At 41.1% G+C, this 18,757-nt stretch overlaps 1 protein-coding gene across 5 annotated transcripts in view; it reads right to left on the reverse strand.

The window, feature by feature from the left end:
• The window catches only part of SCHIP1 (schwannomin interacting protein 1), a 575,684-nt gene that overhangs the window by 38,830 nt on the left and 518,097 nt on the right, over window positions 1–18,757 (reverse strand). Inside the window, exon 1 of one of the 5 annotated variants that reach the window (XM_027113088.1) lies at window positions 14,644–14,984. The exons of the other annotated variants lie outside the window; for them this stretch is intronic. Coding sequence (XP_026968889.1) covers window positions 14,644–14,673 — 30 coding nt within the window. The 5' untranslated portion in view covers window positions 14,674–14,984. Of the gene's footprint in view, window positions 1–14,643; window positions 14,985–18,757 lie in introns of those variants that run through there. 5 annotated transcript variants of the gene reach the window in all.

Below are 18,757 nucleotides of genomic sequence, written 5' to 3' on the forward strand. Positions count from 1 at the left end.
CCGCGTACCATAAAAGATAAATAAATTAAAATAATAATAATAAAAAAAAGGATTAAATGAAATACTATATAGAAAGTACTTGGCACAGTGCCTGATCCAGAGAGATATTCATTAAATGGTCTTGTTGCTAATATTAAAGGTAGGGGTGGGGTAACCTGCTGAGAAGAGTGGAGAAAAGGATAAAAGAGATCCAGAAATGTCCAGAACAGACAAATCCAGAAAGACAGAGAGTACACTGATGATTGTGGTGGGGAGGTGGGAATTAGGAGCAATTGCTAATGGGGACAGGCTTTTCCTGGGGGGTGCTGATGCAAATATCCTGGACTTAGATACTAGTGGTTTGTAGAACCTTATGAAATACTAAAAACCATCAAACTGTACACTTGGACATGTCAATCTTATGGTATGTGAATTATATCTCAATTAAAAAATAAACCGTACCCTCCGCCCAAAATGTGTGTGTGTTTATTTTTTAAATTGAGGTATAATTCACATATCATGTATCTGAAAAATCTCGTTATCTGAAAGAACCCACTCTCTACCACGCTGGCTTACCGAGGTGCGCCAACAGGGTGATACGATGCAAAGAAGCCTGAACTAGGAGTTACGAGCCTTCATATTTACAAGACCTAAAACCAACCGGGCCCGTTCCTCCCTTGAAAGAAAAGGAGACCCTGGCCCAGAAAGTGGAAGAGACTGTCCCGGGGGGCTGAGGTAGGGCTGGGCTCCGGGGTTCAGTAACTTAACGGGGTTCCTCAAGCATATTCAGCCCTTCCAGACAGGAAGACGGGAGGGTTCATGGAGGTCGACGGCTGCTTTTCCTCAGTAATTGTGTGGGGAGGGCAGAGCTCTTGTCTGGAATGGCAGCTGGCATTCTGCGTTCCTGTTTATTACAGTTTATCTCAAGCAGTCATTTCCATTCACCTTTTTAAAAAAACATGAGGCGCAGCTGTGGCTTCACTTTAAATATTGTTCCTTCCAGGCTTTTAATTTGTTCACGGGCTCCTCCCTAATCTTTCACCATAATTGGATGCACCGCACTAGAGACAGCACCCCGGAGAAACAAAGCCAGGCAAAGTCGGCTTGCCCATCCTCCGACCACACACGGCCCTGCCCGCAGCTCCTTCTGCCCGGAGTGGCCTGGGGACAGAAGGTAAGGCCAGCCTGCCGGTGTTTGCTCTGCTCTGGGACAAAGTGGGAGCCAGTCCTCTACCGTGCTTCATGTTACATTTTCTTCATTTCCTCTCTCTCTCCACGGGTATAATTTGGATCTATCCCCAGCCCTGAGATGGTGCAGGCTGTGCGTTTTCTAGGTCCACACTGACCATCGGAAGGTCCACATCCTTCCAGGTGGTATCAATTCCACGGCAGCTTATTTGTTTGTACGCCTCCCCATTTGGACTGTGAGCTCCTTGAGGGAAAGCCCAGCCTCCCTTTCGGGATCCTGGCCCCGCACACAATGCTAGGGACACAGGAAGGCTCCTGGTGAGTAACGGCTGACGGGATCAGGACATCGACTGGCAGGCTATGTGCCTCTGTGTCCTCAAGACAATGGGCTGTGGGACCCAGCGGGTCAGAGGCTGCTCAGAGAAAGGCAGGGCCGTGATAGACCGGACTTTCACACCTAGGTTTCTGCCAAGGTGCAGGCTTTCCTTCCTAGACACTAAGATGTGCTTTCTGTTGAGAACAGTCTTACTACTATTACTGAACAAACCAGAGGTCCTTAATGAAACATCAGTACCTTCCCCAAGGAACTGGAACATATGTGTACTCTTTTCCTTCCTTTGCCTGGGTGGAATCTAATTTTAGTCATCATAAAGTGACCTTTCCCCTGAAGGCTGTTTGCCTGACTTTGAAACAACCTTGTAAAATAATCCCTATATACATGCGGTATTTATCAGTGCAACTGGTATAAAAAATTCTACCGTACCCAGGCAGGGATATACCGATTTTCCAAGTGTTTTGGACAACTGACCTCAGAGTGACAGGAGATGAAAGAAGAAATTATTAAAACTTTTATTTTTATTTACGTTTTAAACATCTTATTCTTAAAAATATCTATTTGTATACAGTCAGCCCTCCATGTCTCTGGGTTCTGCGTCTGCAGATTTAACCAACCAGAGATCAAAAATATTTGGGAAAATGCCAGAAAGTTCCAAAAAGCAAGACATGAATTTGCCATGTACCCAGCAACTATTTACGTAGCATAGCGTTTACACTCTATTAGGTACTATAAGTAATCTAAAGATGATTTAAAGTGTACAGGAGGATGTGTGTGAGTTATATGCAAATACCGTGCCATTTCATAAAAGGGACTTGAGTATCCTGGGATTTTGGTATCTGTGGAGATCCTGGAACCAATCCCCTGTGGATACCAAGGGACGACTGTATATGTTTTATACATAAAAGATGTATTTTTACAGTGGTATATATGTGTAATTTATGAATAGAATATATGTATAGTAAAGGCTTGGGCTCAAAAACATTTTACTGATGAATACAAGGTGAAAAAACCCTACAGACCACTGCTTTATGGCATCTAATTTAATTTTCTAGTTAGTCAGCCAAACAGCAAAAACCAAACAGAGAAAAAAAACTTAGAAAAGAAAGATTCTAATTAGGAAAAGTGATTTTTATATTAGCTAATTATTTTCTATCCTTTGTATTTTAAAGAAAGCATATGTTGCCCTGTTTCACTAGAAGTTCTTAATGAAATGATCAGTAGTGGTTTTTTTAAAAAGGAAGCCTTTGTAGTTATCATGATATGCATACATTTGAAAGCACTTTGCCTGAGAAAAATAGTTAAAAGCTGAAATGACAACAGAACGACTTCCATGTTTAGGGTCCACAACAATATATACTGATCTCTGGGCATCTTCTGCATCTAAAAGTTTCATCCAGTGGTCTTTTGTTCTAACCTCTCAGATACTATTTCTCTTGAAGTCACATGTGGTGTTCTACTGCCTTAGTGAGATTAAGGGTTATACAATTCAGCTCTGTTTTGTTGTTGTTGATGTTTTAAAGCTACTTGAGCCTTACATGTTTGTCACTTTAGTCAACGCTGTATCAGGTTGCCTGCATACCATGGCTCGGTCATTCCAGGCATCTGGGCTCTCTGTTTCTACGTAGGATGAAACTACAGTGGTCATTACTTTATTGTTATTGCATTAGCAGTGGTACGTCTTTCATTTTCCTAAGTGCAAACTGACCTACACGTTCCTAGCTGAGAAACGCTGTGACAAAGAAAACCATGACTAGTCCTTTGGAACTGAAAATAGAGGCAATATGAGAACTGTGCACTTGTTCTACTGGGTTGGGTAAGTGCCCGACTCTGATTGCTGAGTGTCCCAAGTATCTTTTGCACACCCACTTCCGGCAGGAGGGGACATCGGAGAGGTGTCAGGGTTTCAAGACTCTATGAGCACTTATCCCCTTGGGCCCTCACTTCCTTCTTGGGGATCACAAAACACACAGGACAAAAAGGACAAAAAACATACAGATCAACAAGGCAGGTCATTTGAACCTATTTAAGTTTCAGCTCCTGGAGAAATAACATAAACTATTGTGAACTGCTCTAAGAAATAAAGTATGTCCTTAAAACAGGCCTCATACTCACACACAGTTATGTATGTAAGATTTAAATTACCATATTTTACATTATTATATGTAAACATCTATGAAGACAGAAGCTTCTATCTCAATCTAGGGGAAAAAAGTTAGTGACGTATTTGATCAAATTCAAAATTTAGGAGCAAGTTTTACTGTTTTAGGATATTTGCCTTTGAGGGAAAACAGGTCTTTCTTTCCAGGTCCATGATGGAAGGTCCCTGATTCTTCATACTGGGCTGTGTTGTGACCTACACTTGACTTATGGGAAATAATAAGGGGGAAGGACATAGTGTTTAGCCTTCTGTGGACAGACAAGCATATGCTTGTAGTTTAATTTTATTACCTCACCCATATAACTAAAGCTATTTTTACTTGGGGCTGTTATTACCAGACAATTACCATAAAAAAAATACCAAAAATATATTTACTGACTTTCAAAAGAAAAGGCAAGCAAAGAATTAGCAGATACTGTACCAGTTTTTTTTTAAAACCTCACACTTCTCTTAGTAAAACTTTATATTTTTCATTGTTTAAAAAAGCCAAACTCAGAAAGATAGATTACACATGCTAGTAATTATTTCTTGCAGGTGAACTGTCAACATGTCAGTAATTTAAAAAATTATTCCTTCACATAAAAAGCCTGCCTAGAAACTATATGCATAATAGAATGTTTTTCAACTTCAGAAGAACAACATGTGTATTCCAGTTACTGCTATAATATATTAATGAATACAAACTGGGAAACACAGAAAGAAGAACTCTCCCAGCTTAATGCATTCGATTCTGAGCATTTAGCCTTCCTGAATAGATTGTGGCAATGGCCACTGAGTGTGGAATTTGGCCACTCCTCAAGGGTGATCTTTCTCCCAGTTAGAAAAATGGTCCGATTGTTTACAAACAAAAGAGCTCTCCCCCCTTACCTTTTTATAATCCCCCTCCATGTCCAATGGGGATTCTTGACTGATGATGTCATCCATTCCATCACTGTCCAAATTCATCCTTTAACTCTTTAGAATTTCACTTAAGAAATAACCTCCCATGAATTCTGATAGGCTGACGTGCAGTTGCCCAGGACCCTGGTTACCGCTCATGCTGACATGGAGAGCCGGCTAAGAGTCTGTGTCCGGCTGTACGTAACCTTGCCCCCCTCTATCTCAGAGACACCGCCCCACCTGGCCTCCCCGGTCTGTCCTGCGCTCCAGCACGGGGGCAGCTGCTGTTCTCCGAGACTAACTCTGCCCTGACACTCAGCTGGTTGAGTCCAGTCTTCCCACGTCTGCCGTCACCTTACCCTGGACGATCCTGCCTGGATTCCTCTCCCCAGCACCTTTTCTACCCCAAGTCGAGGAAAAGCTGATTCAACTCCCCAACTCCCCGCTTCAGGACTGAATGTGGATAGGAGTTCTGTAAGGAATCCAGCAACCTTTTACTGAACCAGGGGTAGAGTGTATGGGATAAAAATAGATGCAAAGCCCAGCCTCGCAGACTTCACTGGTGAGTTAAAAGCCGGGTCTTCCATGCCAAAACCAAACAGTATAATTTAAAAGTTAACCTGTAAGACAGATGCTTGCCTTTTTTTCCCTTTTTCCCGTAACCAATCGTTCCTTAAAATCAGATGTAAAAGTCTCACCTTCAGGGAGAAACCCCAGCACAAGAATGAAATTCATTTCCAACACATTTCCAAATTCATTTCTGCTCCAGGATCGCTGCTTTGTTCTATTAATATAGGCAAGAGAAGATTCATCAACTTTTCTTTAAAAGCCGGTGGCAGCCTTTTTCACAAAAGAGGACGTTCCTTTCTGCCGCTCTCTTTACCCTTTTCCCATGACTTTTGGTTTTGTTTACTGGCTTTACATACAGAGAAGGAAAAGGCCCACAGCTGGAGGATGTTTTGATGCAAGAAGCAGATAAACAGAAGTGCACACACAAACACACACTCCTCGTTATCGAATTACGACTGCCACAAACTAAAACTTATATCCAGTATTTTTTAAAAGTTCCTGTGTGCAGGAGAAATGGGCCAAAGAAGAATTCAAAGGCCAAGGCTCTGTTCAGCAGCACTGTCTTATTGTCTGACATGCTTAGACAGGAAGCAGCAAATGGACCAGTCAATACTTCTTCCAGTGTGAACTCCTGACCAACCTCAATGCTGTTAAGGACAGAGTTCTAAAGCAAAAGTGCTGTTCAAGATAGCGCTTGGCATCTGAACCTTTGCTGACATGCTCACATTCACTTGTCTACCCTCCCTCTCCACAAATTAAAAAGAATTCAATTCGTGGTACACTTGTAGCATCAAGGTGTCTCACTGTAGTAGCCCTACTTCCTTAAAGCAAATATTTTCCTTGCAACCCATGACCCATATCCAAACACCCCTTTAACTCCACCCACCCTCATCCTCCACCTCAGTTCCCAAGAGAGTATCTTGTACCTTTGTCAGACAGTTTGACGGAAGTTGTATCTCCCGAGCCACACTTGCTTTGGGGAAGGGCTTCTCTCTAGCAGAGATCTCCCTTGTCCTTGGAACGTTGTCCACAGAAGGAAACATTAATAGTTCATACGAGTGCTTTTCAACCGAAATCTTCTGTGGAAACCACATACATTTACAAGGTAAACATGGGTCTGCTCAGGTTGGAGAAGGGGGCCTACCGTGAAGTTCAGTGATTTCAGTCTCTTACCTAGGTTAGCATCCTAGCCCACTTAGCAGTCTATAATCAAGAGCTAACATGGATGCAGCTATAAAAATTTATTAATTTATTTGGCTGTGCCACGCGGCTTGCAAGATCTTAGTTCCCCGACCAGGGATTGAACCCAGGCCACCTCAGTGAAAGCGCTGAGTCCTAACCACTGGACCGCCAGGGAATTCCCAATGAAAACTTAGAGAGTACGAGACTTAGTAAAGTACATAAAACTATAAGCCTAATTACTAACACCTTTTGACTTTAATTTTAACAGGGTGGCCTTAAATATATAGTTAAAATGACTGAACCCTCACTATTAACGATGTATATACATATTCAAATTAATTTACATACACCAATAATACATTGACCGCATACATACATATACATGCATATGCATATACATTAATAATATATTACCTTTTGGAGAAGGGCACCTCAAAACCTCAAAAAGATGGAAATTCTCCAGCCATATAACAGCAGCAAGGATTAGTACTAAGAAAGTACTAAAGATCATTCCCCTCCTGTACCCCCTACATCTTTTCTTGGCATAAGTGATTCTCTCATAAGTACTATAGAGAGACAAGTGATAAATCATGTCCTCTTGAAACTCGGTCCCCAGTGGTGATGAATTTATTTTGCACACTCCCTAAAGAAGTGCTCAGCACATAGACTTGTAGTCCAGACCCCTTCCAGAAGGAGCTGTACCACCGCTATCTGGATGGCTTATGCCGGCTTAAAATACCTGCTGTTTTCCTAACATGTGAACGGATCTTCGATGTTTTCTAGAGCTTTGCTACTCAAAGTGTGTCCTCCGACCAGAGCATCCACACCACCTGGGAGCGGACTGCAAGTGCAAATGCTCAGCTCTCACCCCAGACCTACTGAATCAAAAAATGCACTTTTAAAAGAACGCTAGGAGTTTTTGAGTGTGCTTTAAATTTTAGAAGCACAGCTCTAGACCTTGAAAACATTCATTATAAGAGATTATATTATTTTAGATCATATTTCTAGGCATGGTGGCAACATCTTGACTTTAGATGCCTGGAATCAACGCTGTAATTAATTTCACTTCCAAGAGGTCCAAATGAATGCAGGAAAGGAAAAAACAAAACAAAACACGACCTCAAAAGGCTTGAGCTGAGCATAACGTTTGGTGGTTTTCTAGCAGCTACGCACAAACAAGGGGATAACAGTCACTCATGTCTTTCCTACAGAGAATTCTTCCTGGTTCCTTCCTCTACTGCTGCCCTCTCTAAAATGAACTGTGCTGGCAAAACATGGGCCCAGATACTAATGCTTCCCCTTAGAAAATGTACACAGAGCCACTTACAGTCCCTGAGGTTGAAAGGGCCTCTGCTCACCCCCCCTGCCCTGAAATTCAAGGACTAGAACAGAGAGCTTCAGTTTCCTGTCAAGCCCTGATCTGAACTGCAAGGTGCATTGCTCACGTGAGCTAATGCTTTTAAATGATCATTATCGGTCACCGGTGGAAATTATTGACTGTGAGAACACCGACCGCATTACTGGGAAATCACTTATGCATTGTCAAAAGATTTTCCTATTCCTATTGATGGAAACTATTTCATCCTGATTAACCCTTCAGCATCCCACCGCCTTTCCTTCCACCTTAATATCCAAATTCCATGCGCTATACAAACTGACACCTGACTTATAACCTCTTTTCAAATAAACTATTTTCTTCTGTGCAGTGTTCGTCTAAATTTGCTTTGCTTTTCAATTAAGGTATACCGATAGCTAGATAAACCACGAACATATGCGTGCAATTTTGCAATGGACTTTTCAGTGTAGGTTTCAAAAGTTAAACTAATGGCATTGGGAGCATGGAGTGGAGGAGGTGAAAGTGTTGGGAGGAGACAGAGTGCCAGTCGTTGACCCACATCAGAAAAACTGAGGACCACAGACATGAAGCTTTCTGCCCAGCTGAAGACCTGAGTACAAGAGACTCAACTGCAGTCGCTTGGATGACGGCGGCACGGCTTCCGAGGGAGACCAGGATTAATGCCCTCATTATGTTTTTCTGTGTTCTTAGCATTCTTTCCCCCTTAATGGCTCTCCTACGCTGATTGTCACTAGGCCTTCGGATGGCTGTTTTCTTCTGAATTCAAGCAATTTTGTCAAAGTACTTTCTATTTCAGGAAGCTTGGTAATTTCTGATGCTTCTAGATAGTGCCCAGGGGAATACTAAGTACACCAAGATTTCCAATTTTCCCTTGGTATAGAGAATAGAAATAAATAATAGAATACGGCGCTATGGATGTCGAGCTTCTGCATGTGAAATCTTAGTTTAAGATCGTGTGTGTGTGTGCGCGTGTGTGTGTGTGAGAAGGTGGGGTCTCTACTCTCCAAAAATCATGCATGCGCTGATATATATCATAGTGATGTTTCCATTTCCTTCCCCTCGTCTATCCCCAGCCCCTTTCCAAGAGAAAATACTAGACTTTTGGCTTAAAATATGCATATGCACATTTATTTCTTAAAATCGCTTGATGTCTAAAACGTGATGTTTGAGGCCCCCAGTGCTACTTTAAATAGGAATGATGTGCTTGTGCTAAATTTCTATTTCAGATCAGGCCCATGATGAAATCCTGTTAAGATGATTTCCCCCCCCGCATTTGGGCACCTATCACTGTGCTCCTTTTGTGGTAAAAAATATACAACATTAGATTTTCAGATATACAGCCTAAAAACAAGTGCAGACGAGTTTACATCCAGAACTATTTTCTTAATTTTTAAGGTGATGGATATGTTACTCTCTCCTCAGACAAACACACTGTATCTCAACGAGGCAAAACACAACTATACCCCAACCAGGCAAAACAATGAAAACAAAGAAGTCTTCAGCACTTAACTATGGGGAAAAAAATTTCCCAATCAAATAAAAATCTATAGAACAAGATGGAAAAATAACTTCATTGAACTTTAACTTTATTTATTTATTTTTCATTGAACTTATATTTAAAAGCCTGTATCAAACAGTGCACTAAATGCTTTGAAATTCCCCCTCTCCATTAGGTCAATATATTTTTTTCCCTGCTATGGATGAAACCAGGCTTAAACTGAGTGGAATCTTAAATGCAGTCAAATTTGATACCTTGTTTTCTCATTCACAGGAAGAGGGACTTGGGAAATGAGCCCTCCCTTGCCCTGGTGTCAACAGGGACAGACTATATTTCCTTTCTTTTGTTAACCATGAGATAACCCACTAGAATCTGGGCATGAAGGGCTGTTTACTACTTTCTCCAGCAAGAATTTTTAATGTACTATTTAAACTGATGTAACCCCTAGTTTTATCATTTGAGACCAATATAGGACATCTTTTATTTTATGTGCTGGGTATGACACTTCAGTTGGGCTGAACCATTTTGTCCAAGAGGTATTTGGTGTTTCAGCAGCCAGTAAAATTATCCCTCTATATGGTAAAAAGATTTCTGAAAACTTTGCAAAATTCAATATATTAAGAAAGGTGGCTTGAGGATGAGTATTTGCCTCAACTGACCACAGGTATTTTGAAAAAGTACTTGGGGATGGACCATGAGGTTCACCTTGGAAACATTCTCTTGGTGAAGGAGAGGTAGGTATGGAGGTGTGTTCTTAATGCATTGTCTCTGGGAAGGGGGGGTGTCTGTCTCTTTCATTTTCTTCTTTGCACTGTGTCTCCCATCTCGGCAGATGGGATGCTGGCAACTGGGCAAGAGGCTCGTAAGCCAGCTATAAGGAATACCAGGATCAGCTTCCCCAACTCCCCGTTGCAGTGCACAGATCTGAGCTTCTCTCTGGTATTATGATGCAAAATCCTCGTCCTGGGGACTCGGAACAGCACCAACTGCAGAAGGTGCGATTCAGTCCAACACACATTTATTGAACACATACTCCGTTTGCGGGGCAGGAAATGAAAATCAGGTCTTTGTTCTCAAGAAGCCTGTCGTCTAATGGGGGACACAGACTTATATGTCACTAGCTGTAAATGGGTTCTAACAGAAGTAAAAGCAAAATGCACTGAGAAGGAGAAAGCTTCCTGAAGGAGGTGACATTTGAGCCTCAGAGTACATCAGCTTGCAACAGGTAGAAGCAGGTGTGTGTGTGGCAGACTTTGTAGGCTGAGGCATCACAGCAGAGAAAAAGGACTGATGGCAATTTGGGGGCAGGAGTATAGGGCTTGGAGGGAGGAGTGTTTCTGCCCAGGGTTCTGATCATGGTTAGGCCTTGACTGCCATACAAAGGGGTTGGAAATTTATCCTAAAGAAAATGCAGAAGCGTCAAAGATTTCTCCTCTGCTTTTTCAAGACCAGGAGTGTATTTGAAGAAGAGTTTCTTTATGCTCCCAAGGGAGGAAAAGGACGAGAGTCATTCACGTACCATTTTACTTTCTTTCTCCTCCATTCCTATGGTAGCTAAGAACATGAGGGTGTGGTTTATATCTGGGGTGGTGATAAGGGAACTTAAGCAATGGAAAGAAAGGGATAAAAGCGTGTCATTGGCTTTCCATTCACAGCAATCTCCAAAATTAACTGCAGGGAGAGAGGAGAAAATATTTGGGAGTTTTTAAGCAAAATGGACCCTTTGACCTAAGCGTGTACTTTCAAGTTAATGATATTTCAAAGCTTTCTATCAGAGATCGTTTAGAAGAGTCTGGCCTCTCGAAGGCTGCCAGGCCTGAAGCTGTGGGCAAGGCTCTTTCCTGAAGAGACTGGCTTCCTCCCAAGACTGGAAAATGGAGGTTGATAGCTCTATCCTTTAACACGGCTACGACTGAAAATGACAACACATGCCTCAGTAACCTCTGTGCTAATGTAAACCCTTGGAGGGAGGAAAGTACACGAAGATGATGACAATGTGAGAACCTTTAAAAGCAAAACAACCATGAAAAATTCTGCCTGAGAATTTCTCTCTGATCATCCCTCCTTGGATTAAGTCGTTCACAGCACAGTGCATCCACCCACCTCAAGCAGTGGTTTTCAAGCTCCTGGAAGCAGTGAAACTCTTTTTTCAAAACAGTCATCTATTTGGAAAAGCAATACATGAGAATCAGCTATACTTCTACATATTAGTAATAAATAACTGGGAAGTGAAGTGATGCATGGTTTTCCTGGGCTGCTTATAACCTTCACTGAGCCCTTTATGTGCATTGGGAGAAGATGGCTCTTAATTCACAGTAACTGACTTGCTTATGCAGAAAGGTGGCCTCTGGCAGGGACCTGCCAACTCTCATGCCAGGATGTTAACTAGGAAACATCCCATTTCACAGATGAGAAAAGTAACAAGAATTAAGGGGATAATCGGACCCACAAACACTGAAACCGGGGCAGATTAATGGTAGGAGGTTAGAATAGGAATAGGATTGAAAGTCACCCCAACGGCCATCAAAATGTAACAAACCACAATGCTATAGAATGTTTACAGTGTCTTTCTTCTTAGTCAATTTTATATACAGTAGGCACATCCATCCATTTTATTTGAGAGCTTGTTCTTAGCACTGGGAGAGCAGATTGACACAAACCTAAAAATCCCTGCCCTCATGGAGCTTCCATGGAGACAGGGAGACAGAAAATAGACAAATGAGTAGGAGTCTGATGGCTGGTGATGAATGCCAAGTATAAAAATAAAGTGTAATAGAAATACTGGGATAGAACTGGGGAGTTGGAAGTTGACATAGTAAGTCCAGAGAAGGCCTTCACAAGAAGGTGACATTGGAGCAAAGATCTGAAGAAAGTGAGAGAGAAAGCCATGGAGGTTACCCACAGGACAAATATAGGATGCCTGCGTGAACCTGAATTTCACGTAAACAGTGAACAATTTTTTAATATAAACATGCCCCAAACACTGCAGATCATTTGTTAAATCTGCAACCCTACACAGGGTACCCGGAGGAAGCACATGTCAGGCAGGAGGGGCAGCAAGTGCAGGGCCAGGCCAGCATGGGGGGAGGGGAGGAAGGGACGGGGGGGGGGAGGAAGGGACAGAGGGAGGGGGACGTGGGAGAGGACTCTGAAAGGCATCAGGGGTGAGGTGATGTGGGGCCCTGGGAGGACATGGGCTTTTATGTCGAGGAGGAGAATTTTGAGATGGGTGACAGGCTCTGACTTAGGTCTTGAAAGATCATTTTGGATACTTGTTGAAAACAGACTATAGAATGGGGGCAAGGGCAGAAGCAGCCCCAGTTAGGAGGCCGTTACTGCTGATGATGGTAACAAGAGTGATAACAACATACATCTAGACACGTGCACCAAAATGCCCAAGTAAGTTTGAGGGGAATGGCCTCCGAAGCCCCCTTCATGGGCTCTCCATTAAGAAACCTTGGTACACATTGATGGAGGAAAGAAATCAGCCCTACAAATAAATTCCTTCTACTAAGATGCTAACCTTGAGGAATTTGCTTTAACCACTGCATTATCATCCTTAAGAATAAGTAAATAAATAAATAAAGCCTTCATCAGAAAAGGGGAAGTTTCTGAAAAACATCAAACTGTCGATATCACCAGTGACCGTGACAACATCAAGCCAAGAACTTAGAGACACCGCCCTTGCTGAATCCAAACGCACATGGTGCCCAGTGGGTTCTAAAACTGAGGTTTCTAAGTAGGATTGAGACATGGCTTCAAGGTTAATGTTTTTGTTTATGCTGAGTTATGAATAAAGGGAGAGCATTTCAAAAGAACATACACATGAAGATAGTCCTATAAAACTCCATGGAGATGCAGAATCCACTGCCTATTATTATCTGCCGAATGCATGTAATTTTATTGTGAAAATAAGCAACAAATACTTCAAAGCTATTGAACACATAATGACTGTTATATGTTGTAGTTCATAGAAAATAAAATCAATGTGTCTTCCTCTGGAAGCAGTAGGCTAAAAAATCTCTCCTCTCCAGATGAAATTGCTGATATCTGACCAATTTTTGACTTGTAAAACCAGTGATTCCACGTTCAACCTAATGAAAAGATATAGGGAATAAACTTATAGTATCTTGCCTTTCAAAAATTAAATTACATAGCATCTCTGAAAACTGAGCAGAAAAATGATCTTAATTATTATAGTAATTTAATCACCTGTAGCCATGCCATAAGTAGGTTAGGCTCTCCCTGGATGTTGACACTACGCTCCCAAACTGTATTCTGTGTAAGTTTTGGTTGTTTCCTCAGATCATGACCCTTTTCTCTTGGAAAGAATTCCTACGAAGTACCATCTTGATATTTAGGATCTATGGCCCTAAATGTACTATAAAATAAAAATACTATAAGACAAGTCTACAGTTACAACATTCCAATTATTAAGCAGAGCAAAAGTGGATAAATACACTTTCTAGGCACATATTACTTAGCTGAGAAACGACTGCCTTGAGTCTTGTGAGATGTACTCTCCTGCCTGCATATAGTCACCACTGTGAAACCCGACCTTATGAGAAACACCTGCTGGTCTCAGGTAACCTACCTCACACAAGGAAGAGGCATTGTTAGACTAGAGAAATGGTCCCTTAGAGCTTCTAAACTCGGTCAGTTGAGTGATACCCTAATATTAACTATCCAGGACTTGGACTAGCCATGCTTGCTGCTGCAAAGAGCAATTTCTCTGAGAACATTCTCGTTGTCTGTTGACAACGAGGATACTTTCAATGTTGCCTCCACAGTCCAGTCACGCTCTAGAACTGGTCTTCTGAAATCATCTGTGTTTACTTCAACACTCCAGAGAGCAAATTAGCACACAGATGAGTATGTATTACTAGAAATGTTCTATTTGGAGTTTTTTATGCATGTTGGTACCTTAATTCTTATTTACTAGTCATTTAAAACAACACACTAGTAAAAATAAGTTTGGAGAGACATACAAGAGCAACTTTAAACGTCAAGTGCATGCCAGCTAATTTTTGAAAATTCTTAGATCATCAATTATTACTTCCTATTTATATAATTTCCTTCAAGACAATCCCAAAAACTGTATGTGAAGCAAGTCGCAACCCTATGCAATGAGCAAAAATCGTATTTTTCATTGTTATCTACGTGAAATTCCAGATAGATTTTCCTTCTCCAAAGCGCCTGAAATTCAATTACAGTTCAAAGCAGTTCGTCTCATTTGCACAGACATACAGAATGTGCAAAGCACAGATCACCTCAGTGGATTTCACATATGCTTTAAAGGCCAAAGAAGCAGTGTTTTCTGCCCCATTACTCCCCAGAAAATCTAATTACAATTCAGATACTGTATGCGATGAAGGCCAGCAGTGGAGGATAGCAAAATCCCTTGAAAATCCGGAAAGAGGCAACCTGCTGCTTTGGAAGAGGAAGGCCTCCTCTCCCAAAGGATGCCGGCCTCACAATCAGGCTTTAAATCTTACCTGATACGAACAGTTCTCCTGATGTACCATCTCAGTGCATCCTAGGGCGCAGACCCCAAACAGGACTGCTCAGCGAAGCTGCGGAGGGAAAGCGCGGAGCATCCGCTGGCGGAGAGCAAGCCCTGGGAAGGCAGGGGCTCCCCGCAGATTAAAATGGATGCTGTTTCGCTGATCAACCTGCGCAGTGGCACTGCCTGTGCCGGGAAGCGCGCAGCGAGCCGAGCTGCTCTCCTCGGAAAGCAGCAGTGAGGCTTACAAACATGGAGCTAGGACCGGGCTGGGGGAGGGGGCGCGCTCATCACTGGCACAATCAGCCAATTATATTATAGGCACAAAGGAAAGGATCAGTCTGGGGCTGGTGTGACCTTCTGGTGCTTTATGAAGGCAGTTAACTGATGTGGAAACATTCTAGTCCTCATTAAAGGGAAAAAGGCCGGCGAGAGAGAAAGAGAGAGACAGACACAAATCAATGTTGCAGTTGAACATTTCTAACCTCCGGCATCATCCTTCCTGCCCACAGATGCTGCCTGCATGGTGCTTATGAAACGAGAGGCCTTAAGGATCATTTCATAACTTTTAACAGGCGAAAGGGAAAACAATCCATTCTGAATATTGACACTGAAGGGATGTTCTCTGTGTTGAGTGTCTGAAATGTTTGTCAACTTTATGACTAAAAGGAGGGCCTTCACTCTTTAAAAAGAATATATTATTGTGTAATTCTTTTGATTTCCCACTTCTTTTGGGCTCTTATCAGCATGCTTTTTAAGTCAAACAGAAATAAGATGAAATAATTTTCCTATAATTTTTTAGGGAGGGAGCTTATTAAAGTATTAAAGTCAGTATAATTAATTCATTTCATGAAAATGAAACTAAACTGCAAGTTTTTTTTTGACTGTAAGGCCATATATGTATATGGCCCAATGCTGTGACTTGAATATATAGACACCCCCAATATATCACAATATGATTGTAGAGACTGACCATTTCACCTAAGAGACAGTAATGGAAAGGATTCTGGGCTTTCAGATAGTAATCGAAGGACATACAAGTTGGACCATACATGTCTCTGGTAAAAAGAGTAGCCGATTTCTAAAATACTTCAGGGTGGTTCTAGGATTTTAGGATATATAAAGAGGAACAACTAGGCTTATAAATTCGTGAAGCTAATTTAATGACAGATAATTTAAAAACTAAACACAATAAAATTTTCTTATCTATATTTCTTAGTCGCCATAGGGCAACTCATCTTGCTATTTCTTAATAAGATGGCTCTGAGCAAATCAATGATATTCAATAAAATCTTGACTGAATTTAAACCATCAAATAAAAAAATCAATAGAGATATTATTCTTAAGCTATTTTGGTATAGCTATATCTATCTATCTTCTTAAATAATCTTACTAATAACTGCAAAGTCTTCATTATGCTATTAATCGAGAAAAACAAGTACTTTTTGCCCGACGAATGGAATCAACATGTTTGACAAGTTTTCATATCAAGCTCGATCTTAAGGAATGCTGAGAGTTTGTGTGAGGAATATTTGGTGATATATTTTTAATTTTATAACATCTCTGCTTCTCGGAAAGAAACAAACCTATTTTTCTAAATATTCTTAATTTTCGTGATTTGAGATTCTGATATGAGAAAAGGTGGCCCTCTGAGTTCAACCCGAGACACGCTCACAAGCCTGGCTTCAGCTTCCTGTTTAGGACAGTGGAGAGGTGGCAGGAAAGGCCCAGCTGATGATCTCACAGGCTGGCATTTCAGCACTGGCCCAATGGGTTCAAAGGAAAAAGCACTCTGGACGTGCACCCTGCAAAGCTCACAGGCCTTCTCCCTGGAATCTAGGAGAGAGCTAGGCCACCTAACATGTGCAAGACTTTTGAGGCCTGTTCGTTGGAGGGTGGCACAATGAGAGCTTGATGAACAAAGCAGAAGCCTGAGCTAGATTATGAGTCTTCTTAAAAAGATGATGAAGAAAGGAGGACAGAAACTCTTCAGTGAAAGGAAATAACATGCAACATATCCCCATCCAAAATTTCATCCCTCCTTATTGAGTAATCCCTACAGGACAGAGACAGAGACAGACTTCGCTGTGGAGTGCCTTGCTATACAACTGCCCAGATGAAGGCTCTGGAATCCGAAGTATGTGCAAGGAAAAGTAAGCCGCAGTAAAAGTTCCTTTTGCAAGGTAGCAAATAAGATCAGATGGAAATTTTATGCCGAACATAAAACACAATCCCAACTTTCCAAGACAGAACAGCTTTACTTGAAAGGCTGTTAAAACTTTATCCAAGTTACTACTTTGACAATCTATGACCTTAAGGCTTGGGAACATGATTTCAAGCTATACAAAGGTCTAAGAAGTTGCTTCCTGGACTCTGTTCTCTTCTGAAAACTGAAGGCTCTGGGATATATTACATAAACTCCTAAAGACATTTATCATGTGTTGTTTTTTTTTTTTAAAAAAAAGCCTAAACATGATCCCACTCTTCACAGTTGCTGTTCCATAAATAGTGGAAGTGACTCAGAGGTGGCTCTGGGGAGAACAGATTTCTGACAATTGTATCCTAAATCCTGTCAAAAAACCTCTCAAGAGGTATAAACAAGATAGGAAAAAAAAAAAAAGGAATATGTCAAGCAAGCTTCCCTTTATAGTCATTCATTGGAAAGGACTTTGTGTTATAATTTAAACTATGATTTGCTAGTACAAAAAACTTTAAACAGAAACCAGCTGTTCCAAGAACATTTAAGCTAGAATTACTTACCAAGCTACAGTGACATTTGTTATTTTTGGACTAAAAAATATTGATGAACTGTTTAAGTGTGATCTATGTAGCATAGAGATTATTTTTTCTTCTCAGGTCTTCACAGCTTCTCTTCCCATAAAAAGTATTGGATTTCAGATTTACATGGGACCTCAAGAGATAAACTGTTATTTTCCAGATATGGAAACTGAGGCCTAAGAGACTTGTGACATGCCCAAGAACATAAATCCTCCAACAGCAGCAAAAAGGCCTCAAAGTAAGAGGAAAAAAGAAAAACAAACCCTCCACATTTTCTTTGTGAGTGTGTTCATATAAAAAATGCTAAATTGAGGGCCACTAGACTTGGAGAAATAAACCCCCTTTGACTGAGCCAATGTAGGCTGGCCTTGAAATCAAAATCCATCGTAAAGTAAGAGGGAGGTTGCAGTGTGGTTCTACCTAAATCCGAATCCAAGGTATGTTTTCAAAGAAGAAATATTAGAGCATTTCCTCATTAAGCTAATGATCCTGTTTCTGCCACCAAGCAAACTATTATGTCTTTAAATCCAGAAAAACATTTTTGCATTTGTGGCAATTAATAGCAACAGAATGAAGATGGCCAACAGACACATGAAAAGATGCTCAACATCACTAATCATCAGGGAAATGCAAATCAAAACCATAATGAGATACCAGCTCACATCCATCAGAATGGCTGTCATCAAAAAGACAACACATAACAAGTGTTGGAGAGGATGTAGAGAAAAGGGAATCTTTGTGCACTGTTGGTGGGAATGTAGATTGGTGCAGCCACTATGGAAAACAGTATGGAGATTCCTCAAAAAAATTAAAAATAGAACTACCATATGATCCAGCAATTCCACTTCTGGGTATTTTCCCCAAGAAAACAAAAACACTAATTCGAAAAGATATATGCACCCCTATGTTCATTGCAGTATTATTTATAATAGCCAAGATATAGAAGCAACCTAAGTGTCCACCAACAGATGAATGGATAAAGGAAATGTGGCATATATATATTACTCAGCCTAAAAAAAAGACGGCACTCTCGCCATTTGCGACAACATGTTTAGACCTAGAGGGTATTATGTTAAGTGAAGTAAGTCAGACAGAGAAAGACAAATACTGCATGATTTCCACTGCAGTATTCCACCATGGAATACTGCATAAATTCCACTTATATGTGGAATTTAAAAAACAAATGAACAAACATAATGAAACAGAAACAGACTCATAGATACAGAGAACAAACAGGTGGTTGCCAGGGAGAGGGGGCGAGGGGTAAAAAGAAAAAAAAGATAACTATGTGAGGTAATGAATGCTAATTAGCTTGACTGTGGTGATCA

Source organism: Aethalodelphis obliquidens, unplaced genomic scaffold (assembly GCF_003676395.1).
Source record: "Aethalodelphis obliquidens isolate GAN/ISIS:26980383/991018 unplaced genomic scaffold, ASM367639v1 scaffold1, whole genome shotgun sequence".
In the NCBI taxonomy this organism is placed as follows: domain Eukaryota; kingdom Metazoa; phylum Chordata; class Mammalia; order Artiodactyla; family Delphinidae; genus Aethalodelphis; species Aethalodelphis obliquidens.